Source organism: Chlorocebus sabaeus, chromosome 20 (assembly GCF_047675955.1).
Source record: "Chlorocebus sabaeus isolate Y175 chromosome 20, mChlSab1.0.hap1, whole genome shotgun sequence".
NCBI classification, from domain to species: Eukaryota; Metazoa; Chordata; class Mammalia; order Primates; family Cercopithecidae; genus Chlorocebus; species Chlorocebus sabaeus.
Window position 1 is genome coordinate 96,821,969 of NC_132923.1, and position 18,353 is coordinate 96,840,321.

At 43.0% G+C, this 18,353-nt stretch overlaps 2 protein-coding genes across 3 annotated transcripts in view; both read right to left on the reverse strand.

Annotated features, from left to right (window-relative positions):
* ZMPSTE24 (zinc metallopeptidase STE24) overlaps positions 1-6,204 on the reverse strand; it is a 46,290-nt gene extending 40,086 nt beyond the window's left edge. For both annotated transcript variants that reach the window (XM_007979275.3, XM_007979274.3), the window contains exons 1-2: positions 5,965-6,204; positions 3,507-3,653 (exon numbers count right to left, since the gene is read on the reverse strand). In XM_007979275.3, the coding sequence (XP_007977466.1) occupies positions 3,507-3,653; positions 5,965-6,087 (270 nt within the window). In that variant the 5' untranslated portion in view covers positions 6,088-6,204. The remainder of the gene's footprint in view (positions 1-3,506; positions 3,654-5,964) is intronic.
* A 6,581-nt stretch (positions 6,205-12,785) lies between these two features.
* Positions 12,786-17,222, reverse strand: TMCO2 (transmembrane and coiled-coil domains 2). The gene is made up of 2 exons (XM_007979276.3): positions 16,896-17,222; positions 12,786-13,195 (listed from the first exon to the last, which is right to left on the reverse strand). Exons 1-2 carry the CDS (start codon positions 17,124-17,126, stop codon positions 12,878-12,880), a joined length of 549 nt encoding a protein of 182 aa, XP_007977467.1. The 5' UTR covers positions 17,127-17,222; the 3' UTR covers positions 12,786-12,877.
* Positions 17,223-18,353: the final 1,131 nt, after the last annotated feature.

The window sequence follows — 18,353 nt, forward strand, 5'->3', positions numbered from 1 at the left end:
CTGAGAGGTTAAAGTAACTTATCCAAAGAAACCCAATGACTAAGTAATTCCTATGCATTGAGCTTCATTTACATTACCTCACTCACTTAGTCCTTGCCACAAACCATACAAGGTATGGCTTAACATCCACACACTTCTCATTTTATTTTCATTTATTTTTGAGATGGAGTCTCGCTCTATCACCCACGCTAGAGTACAGTGGTACAATCTCAGCTCACTGCAACCTCCACCTCCTGGGTTCAAGCAATTCTCATGTCTCAGCCTGCTGAGTAGCTGGGATTACAGGCATGTGCCAAAAGGCCAGGCTAATTTTTGTATTTTTAGTAGAGACAGGGTTTCGCCATGTTGGTCAGGCTGGTCTCAAACTCCTGACCTCAGGTGATCCGCCCCACCTCGGCATCTCAAAGTGCTGGGAATACAGGCGTGAGCCACTGTACCCAGCCCACTTCTCATTTTAAGGATGAGAAAACTTAGGCTCAAAAAGGTGAAACTGCTCACATAGAAACATGCAAAAATTACAGAAGCAACAATTTAAACTTTTCAACTCTGCCCTACTCTGCTCTCCAACCACTCCATTTCTTCAGTGAGCCCTTTATTGATATCTGTGAGATACTAGAGAAAGTGTCTCAGAGAGGCTGAACATTTTCTGTCTGGATGCAATGTCATATTTATGTGAACAGTGGCAACCATAACTGGCCACACGAGGACTCTATTTAGGTTCTATCAGGTAGAAAGTACTATGGCAAAAAAAAAAAAAAAAGTCGAAACTAATCTTCTCACTTGATCTCTGTGATCAGAACATACAAACCTATTAATTTTAATCAAATAGAAATTAATGAACTTGTTTCCAAACAAAACAAGATTTCAAAGTTACCCAAAATACTCTTCCTGCCAAGCGTAAATGCAGCCACAAAATCCCCAGAGATAAATTTAGCACATTCATGTTGCAGTCTTCAGAGTTTCAAGAATGGTTTTTTCAATGTCATTTTAAAGACTCAGAAGAACAGAGTTTGAAACCCAGTTATCCTACTTATTAGCATGTCCCCTGGCCATTAAACATGCAAGCCCTTTAATTTATCCAAGCCTTTGCTTCCTCATCCATAAAAAGGGAATAATAATGCCTATCCTTTCTACTTCACTGTTGTAAACATCAAACAATAAATATAAAAACTATGTATGAAGTGAAAATCATGACGACTATTACTGTTCCCAACCTTAGCCCATCAGTACTGCTTCTAGTTTGAGCCACAGTATATTACAAAGCTCTCACTTTATATACGTATTCTCCCTATTTCTGTTATCTCCTAGAACAAACAGTCACCAACCATAATTACCAAGCTACTGTCTATCTTTCCTGGCACTATTTACCAGGGACAACCAAGGAGATTGAAAATGCTTTTCCTATCATTTTACTATGGCCCTGTAGGGGGTAAAGTCAAAGGACTTCCAAGAAGCAAACATCAGAAAGAGAATAGTGTCTATCTCATCTAATTGCCTTGTCATCATTAAACAGAGAATTCAGAGCTTTCGGAGATGAAGAAAAATATGGGAGCTATTAATCAGTATAGAACAAGAACTCTGAGTATTACTTCAGGTAGTGTTGTAAGCTGTTCAACAATTCCTCTGGAACTGGTGAAACAGAAGGGGAAATGTCAGTTGACAAAACAGCAAAACTCAGCTGTCAGACATCGATTGCAGAAAGGAGAGGCAAATACACTTACCAAGCAATGGAGGGAAAACATGCAAAATATTAAATCAAGTTTGGAAGCAGCTAGCTTTTGGGGAGAATAATACATTTAAGATCTTGGATATGCTTAATGTATTTTTTAAAGTTACTATAATTCTCTTTTGAGCTCCCATTAGTCTTTTTTGGACCAAGGCCATTATATAAATACATAAGTAAACTCTCTTTCATCTATTAAAAAAAAAAAGAAAGAAAGAATAGTGTCTAAATTAACCACTTCTACTTCCATCTGTCTCTGAAGAATGATTTCCTACTTGTGACCTGTCCCTAACAGAAGAAATGCTCAGATAAATTAACTAAAGCCAAATCATTATTGAAAAGATGACTTAACAGCAATAGCTGTGTATCCCCAAAGCCAATGAGATTTTGTTTTCCAAATCATTTATTAATTTTTCTAAATACCAAAATTTAACTCTTCTAGAAGCATTGCCATTTTCCATCACCTTGAAGAAATAAGCACAGTTTCTAATAATTTGGATCTAACCACACTAGTCTTATTATTCCATACTTGTTAAGGAAAATTTTGTGATGAGCTAGACAATTCTGTCATTTAACACAGCTACATAAAGCCAGTTTCTTTAACTCATGAAACAATGATGGTATCTGATCATAATTCTTTTAAATTTAGGAATCTTTCTCTTAGTGGTACTAGTGGATCTAAAAGTTCTAGAGAAATGATGATGATGATGATCAGGATGATAAAAATAATAAAAGTGGCAGGGCACAGTGGCTCATGACTGTAATCCCAGCACTTTGGGAGGACGAGGCAGGCAGATCACGAGGTCAGGAGATTGACATCATCCTGGCTAACACAGTGAAACTCCATCTCTACTAAAAATACAAAAAAATTAGCCAGGCGTGGTGGTACATGCCTGTAGTCCCAGCTACTCAGGAGGCTAAGGAAGGAGAATCGCTTGAACTTGGAAAGCGGAGGTTGCAGTGAGCCAAGATCGTGCCACTGCACTCCAGTCTGGGTGACAGAGCAAGACAAAAACAAAAACAAAACAAAACAAAAAAGCAACAACAAAAAGAAACCCCACATTATTTCATTCAGTAAATAGGAACTATATGCTGATTACATGCCAGGCACTAGGTATAAAATGATGAACAAGACCTTAAAGTACTATTTCTTTAAGGAACTACCAGTCTGCCAATTAAACAGTCAAATCAGGCCAGGCACAGTGGCTCATGCCTGTAATCCCAGCACTTTGAGAGAGTGTGGTGGCATGCAACTGTAGTCCCAGCTACTCAAGAGACTGAGATGGGAGGATCATTTGCGCCTGGGAAGCAGAGGTTGCAGTGAGCCAAGATCACACTACTGTACTTCAGCCTGGGTGACAGAGCGAGACTGTGCAGGAAGAAAAAAAAAAAAAAATCCAGGCAAATTCAACATAATGCGGTAAGTACTCTGACAGGAATAATGATAGGATGCTACCCTACCCACATTCATCAGGCACGGAGTTTCAGTTGGTTTCTTAGAAGACATGACATCTCAGCTGGATCCTAACGGAAGAGGATCTTTTTTCTACCTGGCTTCAGGGTAATAGTTCCCATATTCTGTAGTTTTAAACTGACTAAGCAGTTATGTTTCTGTTTTTTTTGCTCCACAGCCATTACTACCAATAACAAAGGTTAAGAAAGCATGCTGGGACTTGTAAGTGTGGCACCCTCTTTTGTGTTACAAAAATATGAAAATGAAAACAACCATTATGAAGTATTAAACAATTTGACAGACTGTCTCTCCAAGAAGTAAATTACTCACAGTGCCTTCAATCTCTGAATAGAGTCCTGACCAGAAGCTGAAAGTGCTTTTATCCAGTTGATACAGTCGAGATTTCTCAAATGTTTCAGAATCCATGATCTGTCCTAATTCTGGTGGTACATGAGTTGTTGTTTTATATATTCTTCTCTGAAATATTTTAAAGAAAACACTTAAGTGAAAGTCGATTATTACAATAGTCATTTATGATCAAACATCGAATGGTTTATGGCTTGCCACTTATTTCTGTTGACTTTGCTTTATACCTACACAAATATTGCACTTGATCAAGTACATTAACCACTGAAACGACTGATGCAGGAAAATAAAAGCAGAACAAGAGAACCTGAGGTTAGCTGACTGGTAAAACTATAATCAGGGTTGTCACCACACTTCAGTTTGTATATGTAAACCAAAGTTGTAACATCACAACTTTGTAACACGTACTACTCATTCTAGGTATTACATACCTCCTATAATACGGAAAACAAATTCATGGAAAGGAGAAGCACACATGCCAACCGTGAGTATGAACAGATACTGAGGCTGCTCATTAAATTTGGTCCTAAATGCCAGAAACTTGAGGAGTACCAGATGGAAACATATCAGGTCTGTGAGAAAAGAGCAACTTTCAGTCAGGCACGCTGGGTCACGCCTGTAATCCCAGCACTTTGGAAGGCACGGGCAGGATTCCTTGAGCCCAGGATTTCGAGACTGGCCTGAGCAATGTGGTGAAATCCTATCTCTACAAAAAATACAAAAATTAGCAGAGTGTGGTGGTGTGCACCTGTGGTCCCAGCTACTTGGGAGGCTGAGGTGGGAGGATCACCTGAGCCTGGGAGGCAGAGGTTGCAGTAAGCCCATATTGTGCCACAGCACTACACCCTGGGTGACAGAGACTATCTCTTTAGGAGAAAAATCAACTTTCTCATTATACTAAATTCTAAAAGGTAAGGGTAATTTCAGTCCAGGAAATGTAATACAGAGAATGGATACCAAACAAAATAATGGGCCACTACAACATGCTTTCCCTATATATTGTTGTGTGCCAATAAAAGCTGAGGGCAGGTAGAGCACGGTGGCTCATGCCTGTAATCCCAGCCCTTTGGGAGGTCAAGGCAGCAGGATGACTTGAGTCCAGGAACTCCACACCAGCCCGGGCAACATCTCTAAAAAACAATAAAAAAATTAGCCGGGTACAGTGAGCCGCACCTGTGGTCCTAGCTACTCAGAAGGCTGAGGTGGAGGCGGAGGGGTCGTTTGAGCCCAGGAGTTCGAGGCTGCCGTGAGCTATGATGATGCTATTGCTCTTGAGCCTGGGTGGCAGAGTGAGCCCCTGTCTCTGAATAAAATAAATAAATATTCTATCCTGGCCAAGATGGTGAAACCCCATCTCTACTAAAAATACAAAAATTAGCTGGGCATGGTGGCACGTGCCTGTAATCCCAGCTACTGGGGATGCTGAGGCAGGAGAATCACTTGAACCAGGGAGCCGGAGGTTGCAGTGAGCCGAGATCGCGCCACTGTACTCCAGCCTGGCGAGAGAGCTAGACCATGTCTAAAATGAAATAAATAAATAAAGATTAAAAATAAACAAATAAAAATTCAAATCTCTAATTCATGGTTATCTCAGGTAAATTGTTAACTTTCACTTTCTATTTTACCATTTTAATACTTTAAACTAAAATGATTTTATAGAAAATGAGAAATATATATATATTTTTAATTTTATTTTATTTTGAGACCGAGTTTCATTCTTGTCACCCAGGTTGGAGTGCAGTGGTGCAATCTCAGCTCAAGCAATTCGCCTGCCTCAGCCTCCCAAATAGCTGGGACTACAGGTGCACGCCACCACACCCGGCTAATTTTTCTATTTTTAGTAGAGGGGTTTTCGCCACGTTGGTCAGGCTGGTCTCGAACTCCTGACCTCAGGTGATCCACCTGCCTCGCGGCCTCCCAAAGTGCTGGGATTACAGGCATGAGATACTGCGCCCAGCCCGATAAGTTTTTTTTTTTTTTTTCCCAGCAGAAATAATATATGCACTTTAAGGGCGCAAGTTCTTGGAAGGACTGCAAAATCCTATGGTTAGGCATGATTACATAAATGTCATGAGGAAGCTGGGTGTCTAAATCCTTTTGAAGGCTTATTCCAAAGATAAAGGAGGCCAAGTCTGGGCCCAAGGATCCCAAGGAAGCTGCAGGGAGGGCACAAGAGCCCAAGCCTTCCTCCAGGCCCTAACGGGATTATATCCCATGATAACGTTACAGAAAACTTCCTTGACGCACCAAGATCCCCCTCAAAGCCACAGCCCGCCATCGGGCCAAGTTACGAGACTCAGCAGGGACCACAGAGACAAGACTGGCGCAGGGACTGGAGCAATCAAGAGTCTCAGGGTCGAAGTCAAGGCTAGTCCAGGGCTGGCCGGGTGTGGGGGTCAGGTTGGACCCTGTCTAGGCTCACCTGCCGCTGTGCTAGGAAGGTCTCCCAAAGATACACCGTCCAGGAGAAGAGCAGCACGGCCCCGAAGATACGCTTCTCGGCCGGTATCTCCCACAAAGCGTCCAGCGATGCCCACATCCCCATGGCCACCCGGTTCCGCCGGCTCCTTCAGCGTGCACCGGTGCCACACCGACACTCGTCCCCTCAGAGCGTCCCCGCGGTGTCACAGCGATATCCGTTCTTTCCGAGGGCCCCTATTCCGATACCCGCCCCCATCCCTCCCTCTGCGCGCTGCTGGCAGTGTCACAGACACACTCTTCCCTTTGCAGACTCTACCCAGTCCCTCCTAGTTTCTACAGAAAAAGCCCCAGCCCCACCTTCCTCACTTCCGGCCCAAAGAGGGCGGGGACCCAGACGCCAAGTTCCCGGCCCTGCTGAGCTGTGTTGCATCAACATTCTTCCCCCACCTCTTGACGCTGGGTTCCGGTCTAGGGTTCTGGCTTTCCTCCTGGGCCCGTGAACGCGGCGATGTTCTCGGCTTTCTAATCTCCAGAGCTGCAGTTCCATCCTCTGGGTCAGCGGCTTACCTTGCCTGGGCTGCAGTATCTGCCCTCCTTCCCCCAACAAGGCGACAGGTAGTCGGGGCTGGGGCCGGACTGAGTGGGCCGCGGCTCCCGCCTGAGGTGGCTTGGAAGGACGCGACAGCAGCCGATTTCCCAGTCTCTAAAAATCGTGCCTCTGAATTACAGCTAACTCAAAAGCGAGACCAGGCATTAGAAATGGAGTCTTTTGGCCAGTATTGGGGTGTTCGGAATTCAAGCGTATGAGAGAGTGGACGGTAGCGTTGAGAATTTTCATTTGAAAATCTCGTCTCAACCACCCCAAGTGTAGTCAGAGGCGGCGTTTTCCCTGCGAGAGTGCCCTGGAACAAAGCAAGGATAGCGTGGGTTAGACATACCTGAAATGAAAGCGTCTTACTTTAGGGTACAAATTTGCATCAGTAAGGCGCAATGCCATTTCTCTGTTGGAATTCAGAAGTGAAATATGGTGACTGGGACACCTGTACATTTCTTTGACTTAAAAAGTGAAGTCAATTATTCTGACCGAAAGTTAATCTGATGATTAATTGGTTAAACATACTATCGTTGCTAATTAGCATAATTATTATTTACAATAAAGTGAGCTAAATAGCTACAACTAAAATATATTTAAATTACTGTGATATTGTGATGCTAAAGATGTATTGAAATTAATATCTTGAATTTCTCAACCCTGCCTAAATGCCTCTGAGAGTAATTAGTATAATTAAAAGTCACTAGAGAAAGTGGATGACTCTAATAACAGGATAACAAATTCTTTTCAAGTCAGATGGTTTCCAGTTCTTTGCTTTCAACAAAATTAATGGTGGCCCTATTGAATTGTCAGCTGATGAAGGAACACTATTTGGTTTTTGGCATGCAACTCAGAAAGAAACCAAACGATTGACATTCTTACAACAAAACTACTAGCATTCTCACCTATTTGTTTATGTAAAACTATTTCTCAGCACTTGTATCTGTGAAAACAACAGAATTGAAACTGAACCCTGTTAATCCACCAGTAGGAAGTATTCATCCAGATAAATGAATTAATTGGTGGGTCAGCCCCATCTATCTGACTAAGAGATGTGTTCCCAATAGAATTTCACCTTTTATAACTACGTATTATCGATATTTGTAATCGTGTCATTTTGATCCATTATATACTAAAGATTATTGTGATGATTACTCGCTTCAGAAGAATTCCAGTGTAGAGCCATAAAGTTACAGGAAATTTTTTAAAAGTTTACTACATGTCGTATTTTTATTGCCAAGAAGTGATCAATAAAAGGTTGTTGCCAGGCGCGGTGGCTCACGCCTATAATCCCAGCACTTTGGGAGGCCGAGGCGGGTGGATCACGAGGTCAGGAGATCGAGATCACAGTGAAACCCCGTCTCTACTAAAAATACAAAAAATTAGCCGGGCGCAGTGGTGGGCGCCTGTAGTCCCAGCTACTCGGGAGGCTGAGCCAGGAGAATGGCGCGAACCCGGGAGGTAGAGCTTGCAGTGAGCCGAGATCGCGCCACTGCACTCCAGCCTGGGCGACAGAACTAGACTCCGTCTCAGAAAAGAATAAATAAATAAAATAAATAAATAAATAAATAAATAAAAGGTTGTTCAGACATCAAAGTATTACATTTGAATAACATTTTGTTAGAGTACAATCTAAATATGTTAGAGATAATAAAAGAACAATGTTGAAGAGCTCATTAGTGTATGTTTTAATGGATAATGTGGTTATTCAGTTATATAGATTCTCTTGGATACATTATAAAGAGTGATTTAACAGTTTTTAAAATTCTTTATCTTGAAAAGTTGCAATGATTTAACAGTTTTATCTTAAAATGTCAGTATTTATAATTTGCAAGAATTTACATCGATTGCAACTATTTGAATTTATGATGAAACCTGTTAGATACCAACTTAAAAATATGAGGGGTAAACACTTTTTCAAAATTTTCTCTCCCTCAGGCCATCATTGCTATGCCCTCTTCACTCTTGTCTTCAGCTGTCTTTGAGTCCAAAGCCTCACAGGAGCTTCTACCACCCAAGTTTTGTGGCTAAGGGCACAGGTTTAGAGTCAAGCTGCTTGATTGTCAGCCATGGCTGCACCATGTATTAGCGAGTTATTTAATCTGTCTGTGCATCAGATCCTCCTCAGTAACATGAGAATAACATAGTATGTACTTACTTTCTTGTATTGTTAAGATCAAATGAGAAAATTCATGTAAAGCTCCTAGCAATGTAGATGGCTCTGAGTGCCCAATAAAGGTTAGCTACTGCTTGGGAGGGGGGCATCATAGCATTGATCGGTCACCATGTGTCTGAAGAGATAGGAGAGTAGGAGGCCCAGGTTTCAAAAAGCCAAGACTGACTGGAATTCATTCATTCAATCAATACTGAATGTCTGTGAAATGCCAGACGCATTTCCGGGTGCCAGGGATATAGCAGTGAACCAAAGCCCCTCTCCTGGAGCTTACATTCTTAGCTGGGGTGGATGCAGTGTTTGATAAATAATAAGCAAATATTTAATAGTAAAAGTGGAAGTGGTGATAAGTGCTATGAAGAAAAAGCAGTAAAAAGGCAATACAGCATGTTGGTGTGAGGGGTGCTGCTTTACATAAGTTGGTCAAGGAAGCCTTCTCAGATTAACTGGCATTTGAGACTCCCCAAAAAAGTAAGAGAAGAAGCCATGTGGATATCTGAGGAAACTGCCAGTCAGAGGGAAGAGCAAGTGCAAAGGCCCTGAGATTGGCCAGTGCTTATCGTATCTGAGGAATGGCAAGAAGCTGTGGAAAGAGTAAGGAAGACGGGCAGTACAGATCCATGCCATCATGCAGTCTTTTAGTTAAAAGACTTTTACTTAGAATGAAAGAAGAAGCCATTGCAGGATTTTGAGCAGAGCATTGCAGACTTTTCAGCAGACAATCCTCACTACAACGTGGAGAGTAAATTTAATGGGGAATGGAAGGAGGGAGTGCAGTTAGGAGGCCATTTCAAGAATCCAGATGATTTAGCAGTTGCCAAGGATATCAGAAAAAAAGAAAAAAAAACCAGGTGAGAGATGGTAGTGCAGACTAATGTGGTGGCAGTGGAGAACTAGTGAATTATGGAAAGTGAATAATCACTTGTTTCTCTTTTCAGAAAGACAGTGCTAATAGAAGGGCTGACCCATGTGGAGTCTAAAAATGGGAACCTCAAAACAGGCTATTGGCAGGCTTTTGCTAAAGGAGAAAGACTGGCAGGGTGTATTGACTCACACCTGTAATCTCAGTTCTTTGGGAGGCCAAGGTGGGATCATTGCTTGAGTGCAGGAGTTCGAGACCAGCCAAGGCAACACAGTGAGACTTCATCTCTATAAAAATAAATAAAGGGGCTGGGCGCAGTGGCTCACACCTGTAATCCCAGCACTTTGGGAAGCTGAGGCGGGAGGATCATGAGGTAACACGGTGAAACCCCATCTCTACTAAAAATACAAAAAATTAGCCGAGCGTGGTGGCGGGCACCTGTAGTCCCAGCTACTCAGGAGGATGAAGCAGGAGAATGGCGTGAACCCGGGAGGCGGAGCTTGCAGTGAACCGAGATTGCGCCACTGCACTCCAGCATGGGTGACAGAGCAAGACTCCGTCTCACAAATAAATAAATAAAGGAAAATGACTGAATTTGAAGGATAAAGATGATTATCCCTAGAGTGATAGACATTGCTGTAGGGTAGTCCATCTACCCTAAGCTATATGATACAGTTGCTCTCTCAAGTTTTTCCCCTATCTTGCCTTGATTCTCTGCTTACCAAGCATTTAAGGTCCCTTAACTAAAGCCCTGGCCATAAGTGCTCAGGCCCCAAGAAAAGAATGATCTCCCTTGGCTGGGCATAGTGGCTCACGCCTGTAATCCTAACACTTTGGGAGGCCGAGGAGGGTGGGTCACTTGAGGCCAGGAGTTTGAAACCAGCCTGGCCAACATAGCAAAACCCTGTCTATACTAAAAATAGAAAAAATAGCTATTGGATACTATGTTCACTGCCTGGGTGACAGATTCAGTTGAAGCTCAGAGCATCATGCAATATATCCATGTAACACACCTGCACCTGTACCCCCAAATCTAAAATAAAAATAAGTAAATTTTTTAAAAAATACAAAAAAAAAAAAAAAACAGGCATGGTAGTGGGTGCCTATAATTCAGAGGCTGAGGCAGGAGAATTGTTTGAACCTGGGAGGTGGAGGTTGCAGTGAGCAGAGATCACGCCACTGTACTCCAGCCTGGGTACCCTAACAAGAACAGCTGTTATTTGTTTTGCATCTAGCTCATTCTGCTTTCTAGCTCATACGCTCTGTCTCTCATATAGGCTACTAATTCTGTGTTACTCTGTTAAAAAAGAACAAAAACAAAAACCCTATAATGGTCCATTTCTGACAGTATAAAGCCCAAACTATATGGTATGACCTTCAAGGTCCTTCATTACCTGACATCAGTCTACTCTTCAAAATCCTTCTGTTTTTGGCCGGGCGCGGTGGCTCACACCTGTAATCCCAGCACTTTGGGAGGCTGAGGCGGGTGGATCATGAGGTCAGGAGATTGAGACCATCCTGGCTAACATGGTGAAACCACATCTCTACTAAAAATACAAAATATTAGCCAGGTGTGGTAGTGGGTGCCTGTAGTCCCAGCTACTTGGGAGGCTGAGGCAGGAGACTGGCCTGAACCCAGGAGGCAGAGCTTGCAGTGAGCGGAGATTGCGCCACTGCACTCCAGCCTGGGCAACAGAGCAAGACACTGTCTCAAAAAAGAAATAATAATAATAATATAAAAATATACTTCCATGATGATCCCCCTCAGGAATAGTATCTTCCATTTCTTTGTCTGCCTATGTAATCATTTATGGGACACCTCAATGTCACGTCCTTTGCAAAGCCTTTCCTGGCCCCCTCCTGTATTCACCCACCTGTTTTTGTATTTAGTACACGATACGGGGAAGTCTCATCCAGGGGTGGCATTTTAACTCCAGTGGATCAGGCGGAAATTACAAATGGTCAAGATTACCCTTCCCTTAGGAAGATGCCACTTTGGAGCCTGCTCTCTCTCTATATATATATAATATATAATATATATTATATTTATATATAAATATAAATATGTATATATATAATACTTATACATAAATATGTATATATATATAAATATGTATATATATATTTTTAGACAAGGTCTCACTGTGCCATCCAGGCTGCTTGCAGCAATCTCCTAGGCTCAAGTGACCCTCCTGCTTCAGCCTCCTGAGTAGCTGGGACTGCAGGCATGCCACCACCACACCCAGCTAATTTTTTTGATTTTTTGTAGACATAAGGTGAGAGAGCGAGACTCTGACTCAAAAAGTTATGACCCCACTGTATAATAAGTCCCTGGTCTGAAATTACTTGTCTGTCTAGCCAAACTGAGTGCTCCTGAAGCACTCAGGAAAGATTCCTAGGGATTATCACAATGCTTAGCATAGAGTAGGTATCAGTAAAAGTTGGATAAAGTCAGTCTCCTTTACGTCAGTCTGTATCTACTCCCACCCTTGCCCACTTTTGAGTAATTATTGCAGGAGACCCCTGGACTGCATATATACCTTGGCCAAAGACCAGCACGGAGGTCAGCCTACCTCTAAAGGACAGTCCATTGCAGGGCCCTCAAACAGCACTTTCCTCCTTTTTTTTGTTTTTTTGTTTTTTTGGTTTTTTGGGTTTTTTTTTTGAGAGGGAGTCTCGCTGTGTCTCCCAGGCTGGAGCGCAGTGGTGCTATCTTGGCTCACTGTAAGCTCCGCCTCCCGGGTTCACGCCATTCTCCTACCTCAGCCTCCTGAGTAGCTGGGATTACAGGTGCCCGCCACCATGCCCGGCTAATTTTTGTATTTTCAGTAGAGACGGGGTTTCACCGTGTTAGCCAGGATGGTCTTGACCTCCTGACCTTGTGATCCGCCCGCCTTGGCCTCCCAAAGTGCTGGGATTACAGGTGTGAACCACCGTGCCCACCCCCTACTTTTTATTATATTTAGTCTAACCTTGTCGACATGGACCTCAAGGCCATACACCTGACCACCCTCCCTTCTCTTTCTACAGCCTTAGATTCCAGCTCAGCTATCCTCTCCCCTCTATGGCAGCTTATGGTCTCCAGCCTGCTGAGTGTACACCACAATCCTAGAGACATTGTAAACTACCACTGTATCCCACTTTACCCCACCATACATACAAGTAGAGTTCAGCGCTACTAAATAGAGAGCCAGTTTTTGCAGGGTAATTTCAATAGAGTTCTCTATATTGATACGCCATGGCACACATGAGGGAAACAGTGCTTTTCTGGAAAAGATTGGAGTCCATCACATTTCAAATGGGGAAGTAAACCCTGATGTGGGCAAGGGACTCTGGCAGTCAGAGCAGCTGCAGTAGGGCTCAGAGGAACAATCCCTCTTCGTGGCAGGTTTTTGAGCAATGATTATCCCTTCTAGGTCCTTCACTTTGTTTTCCACTGTCAGAAGTTTTTTCAAAATTTTCTCTTGCAGACCCAAGGACAGGAAGATATTATTATTGTCTTGAATTCGGAGACCACTTCCTTCTGGGTTGGCTAGCAAAGCCTGAAAAATAGCTGAGCCCTTCTTGTAAAGTTTGTAGAGTGTGATTATAAACAACAATGTTTTCTAAAATGGAACAACAGAAGTTGAATGTTAGTTGCTACAGTTTACTATCTATAAGAGAAAAACAAAACAAAAACTTAATAGTAACAATAATTCCTCATTCCAATAACAAGTCTCCCATTTAGCAGAGTATTTTCACATCTGTTTCATCTTTTGATTTTCACTGCAAACCACAGGTAGGCAGGTCAGGCAGGACTATTATTTGCATTTAATCAAGATTGTAATCATAGATAACCATTTTCTGAATGTCTGGAAGTTACTTTGCCTATGCATGACCTATTTATGCAGAAAAAACAGAACTGGATAACTATATACCTTCCAGTTTGAACTCTGTCATTGACCAAGGTTATATATTGGAAGTGGTAGAGCCAGGACAACAATCCAGAAATTTACACCTCCAAGTACACTTTAGGACATAGTAGTCTGAAAAACTGGATTTCTTGGTCATAGAAAAGGTTCTTAAAATATACTAGGAGATGGCCGGGCGCGGTGGCTCAAGCCTGTAATCCCAGCACTTTGGGAGGCTGAGACGGGCGGATCACGAGATCAGGAGATCGAGACCATCCTGGCTAACACAGTGAAACCCTGTCTCTACTAAAAAGAATACAAAAAACTAGCCGGGCGAGGTGGCGGGTGCCTGTAGTCCCAGCTACTCGGGAGGCTGAGGCAGGAGAATGACGTGAACCCGGGAGGCGGAGCTTGCAGTGAGCCCAGATTGCGCCACTGCACTCCAGCCTGGGTGACAGAGCGAGACTCCGTCTCAAAAAAAAAAAAAAAAAAAAAAAAAAAAAATATATATATATATATATATACACACACACACACATACTAGGAGAGATCTGGGTACAATGGCACACACATGTAGTCCCAGCTACTAGGAAGGGTGAGGTGAGAGGATCACTTGAACCCAGGAGTAGTGTGCTATGATGGCACCTGTGAATGGCTACTGCACTCCAGCCTGGGCAACATAGCCAGACCCTGTCTCTTAAACAAATTATATATATATATATATTTTATTTATATAAAATAAATTTTAGGTGTGAACCACTGCATCCAGCACTTTGAAGAGGCTGAGATGGGAGGATTGCTTGAGGCCAGGAGTTAAAGACCAGCCTGAGCAACATAGCGAATGTAGCGAGACCCTGTCTTTACAAAAAAGTTTTAAAAATTAGCCAAGCCTGGTGGTGCAGGCCTATGGTTCCAGTTGCTCAGGAGGCTGAGGCAGGAGGATCACCTGAGACCAGGAGTTTGAGGCTGCAGTGAGCTATGATGACACCACTGCACTCTAGCCTGGGTGACAGAGCAAGACACTGTCTCTAAAACATAAAAAAGAAATTAAAGGCCGGGCTCGGTGGCTCAAGCCTGTAATCCCAGCACTTTGGGAGGCTGAGACGGGCGGATCACGAGGTCAAGAGATCGAGACCATCCTGGATAATACGGTGAAACCCCGTCTCTACTAAAAAATACAAAAAAAACCTAGCCGGGCAAGGTGGCGGGCGCCTGTAGTCCCAGCTACTTGGGAGGCTGAGGCTGGAGAATGGCGTAAGCCCGGGAGGCGGAGCTTGCAGTGAGCTGAGATCCGGCCACTGCACTCCAGCCTGGGCTACAGAGCGAGACTCCGTCTCAAAAAAAAAAAAAAAAAAAAAAAAATTAAAAAAAATAAAAGCATATGCTAGGCACGGTGACTCATGCCTGTAATCCTAGCACTTTACGAGGGCGAGGTGGGTGGATCACCTGAGGTCAGGAGTTCAAGACCAGCCTGGCCAACATGGTGAAACCCGGTCTCTACTTAAAATACAAAAAATTAGCTGGGCATAGTGGTACGCGCCTGTAATCCCAGCTACTCAGGAGGCTGAGGCAGGAAAACTGCTTGAACCTGGGAGGCAAAGGTTGCAGTGATCTGAGATCGCGCCATTGCACTCCAGACTGGGCAACAAGAGCGAGACTTCATCTCAAAATAAATAAATGAAAAATAAATGCATATGTATAGGACAGATTCTTGCTAGGATAAGAAAAAAAATCATCTTGTTCCTTATAACAACTAGCACCCCCCCCCCTTTTTTTTTTTTTTGAGACAGAGTCTCTGTCGCCTAGGCTGGAGTACAGTGGTGCGATCTTGGCTCACTGCAACCTCCACCTCCCGGGTTCAAGCAGTTCTCTTGCCTCAGCCTCCTGAGTAGCTGGGACTACAGGCATGTGCCACCACCAGGCCCGGCTAATTTTTGTATTTTAAGTAGAGATGGGGTTTCACCGTAGCACCACTTATTGAATATATGTGCTAAGATTTATATATATGGCCGGGCGCGGTGGCTCAAGCCTGTAATCCCAGCACTTTGGGAGGCCGAGACAGGCGGATCACAAGGTCGGGAGATCGAGACCATTCTGGTTAACACGGTGAAACCCCGTCTCTACTAAAAAATACAAAAAACTAGCCGGGCGAGGTGGCGGGCGCCTGTAGTCTCAGCTACTCGGGAGGCTGAGGCAGGAGAATGGCGTAAACCTGGGAGGGGGAGCTTGCAGTGAGCTGAGATCCGGCCACTGCACTCCAGCCTGGGCGACAGAGCGAGACTCCGTCTCAAAAAAAAAAAAAAAAGGATTTATATATATAATATCTCCTGTAATCCTCACAATACACATATATATGCGTGCGCACATGCAAACACACATACACACACACATTCCTGTTCAAGATTTAGGCCAGTTGGTTTACATTAAATGAGATTTTGGACAAGAACTGAATTTCAAATCCTAAAAATTCAGTTCAAACTCCAATTTTGCCAGCTCTTACAAACTATGTGAACCTGGGTGGGTGATAATCAAGTTATCTCATCTACAAAATGGAGAAAATAATATCTGCCCTGACTACTATGCAGGATTGTGATGGTTTAAAATAGAAAGGACCTGTGACCATAATTACTAAACAATAGTGACATATGAAAATAAGTAAATGCTAAAAAATGATCCAGTAACAACTTCTCTCTGCATTTATCAAGTAAACTTGCCACTCTAAGAAAGCCGTTTTAAAAGCCTGTCACCTTAAGTTTCCACTAAACCTCAGTGCACCTCAGTTTCTTCACTTGTCATGTGAAAATAACCTCTGTCCATTTCATGGAATTTTTGAGATTCTCAAAGCATTCGACTATATTGTATGTCAACTATTATTATTGATGACTACACAGATGTAAAATCCTGTCTTTCACAATCCCAGTCAGTTAAATTCTTACTCCCCAAAGAGCTCCTATATACTTATGGAGCCTTATTTTGTTAAAACACAATAATGAGCACATTGTGATGACTTCATACATATGCCTTCTTATCAGTTACAGAACGATGGCCTAGGAAGAAAGGCCATACTCATGATCCTAGCTATACTTTGTTGCCTATTTTATAAACATAGTAGCACTCAAAGATGAATAAATGATCAAAACATTTTGAGGGTAAGGCCGTCTTTTCAGGTTACAAACATATTTGGTCTATTTTATTACAGAAGACAAGCCAAAGACCATTGTGAGAAAGAGCATTTTTATGCCCAAAGCCTAACTGATGGAGGTTTTCAAGGATAACCTACTTTCTGCCAACTTAAGAGACAAAGGTTTGCCTTGGCACATCTGCGTGATCTTTAAACTGGTGGCAGCAATATGGGAGAGAACTAATCAAATTTCAATTTATAACTATAGAAATGTTTGTAACAAAAGAGTATAACCTGAATTGACCGAATACTTCGTTTCCATAAGGCATATATTCCTATTGCCAACAAAATCAAGAAAGAAATCCTCAAGATGATTTGCACAGCCGGAGCAAGATTATCTAATAGTCCCAAATTTGTTTGCTGAGGTGCACTAGTCTCTCCCAAAAAACTTGCTTGTATCCAATTCCATACTGTGCTCAGAGAATCTGAGAGGTTGTCCCAGTTAGAAAACGAAGATGTTGACATTTTAATAAGTAGCAGCTCCAGGAACTACATGTGCAGAAGCTTCAGGAATCTAGATATCAGTTAGGGGTAGTGGCCTGGTGGCCTACATGTTCTGGAGCCATTGTGAGCTGTGCTTTGTGATGTCACTGTTCCAAAGGTCAGCTTGCTTCCCACTCACCCAACCAGTGAATCTTACTCAAAACCACCCATGCACCGGCCTGGGTTTTCAGTTCATTCATATTACTTTATCTGATCTTTGGCTAGTTCTGGCTCTAGCAAAGTGCTGTCCAGTACAACTTTCTGCAATAATGAAAATGTTCTTTATCTGCCATGTCCAATATGGTAACCACTAGTTAATGCTGAAATGTGAATAGTGTAGCAGAGATGGAATTTTGCATTTTAACTAAATTTGGCCAGGCACGGTGGCTCACGCTTGTAATCCCAGCACTTTGGGAGGCCGAGGCAGGTGGATCACTTGAGCCCAGGAGTTCAAGACCAACCTGCCAACAAGGTGAAATCCTGTCTCTACTAAACATACAAAAATTAGCCTGACACGATAGTGCACACCTGTAGTCCCAGCTACTTGGGAGGCTGAAGCAGGAGAATCACTTAAACCTGGGAGGCAGAGGTTGCAGTGAGCTGATGTTGTGCTCCAGCCTTGGTGACAGAATGAGACTCCATCTAAAAAAAAAAGTCAAATAGCCACATGTGGCTAGTGGCTTCTCTCTTATTTAGTGTAGATCTACATTTCCAACAATTCATCACATGGACAGCAGCTGTTGCAGCTATTTTCACATAATAAAAAAAAAGCTGAGGTGTATTGAGGTTGAATGGAAGGAAATGTGAGGAGATAGGATTTTTTATTTTTATTTTTTTGAGCTGGAGTGCAGTGGCATGATGTCAGCTCACTGCAACCTGTGCCTCCTAGGTTCAAGCGATTCTCCTGCCTCAGCCTCCTGAGTAGCTGGGATTACAGGCTTGCGCCACCATGCCTGGCTAATTTGTTGTATTTTTAGTAGAGATGGGGTTTCACCATGTTGGCCAGGCTGGTCTGGAACTCCTGACCTCAAGTGATCCACCCACCTCAGCCTCCCAAAGTGCAGGGATTACAGGCATGAGCCACCACACCCAGCAAGGAAATAGGATATAAACAGGGCTTTTTTTTTTTTTTTTTTTTTTCTGAGATGGAGTCTTGGAGTCTCACCTTGTCGCCTGGGCTGGAGTGCAGTGGCACAATCTCAGCTCACT

Excerpts from the sequence above, each read along its gene's own strand:
- TMCO2 (XM_007979276.3), bottom strand. The coding sequence starts at position 17,126 with ATGTCAACATCTTCGTTTTCTAACTGGGACAACCTCTCAGATTCTCTG. Across the intron at positions 13,196-16,895 it reads GAAGTATTCGGTCAATTCAG|AAAACATTGTTGTTTATAAT; the intron begins GTTATACTCTTT and ends GTTCCATTTTAG.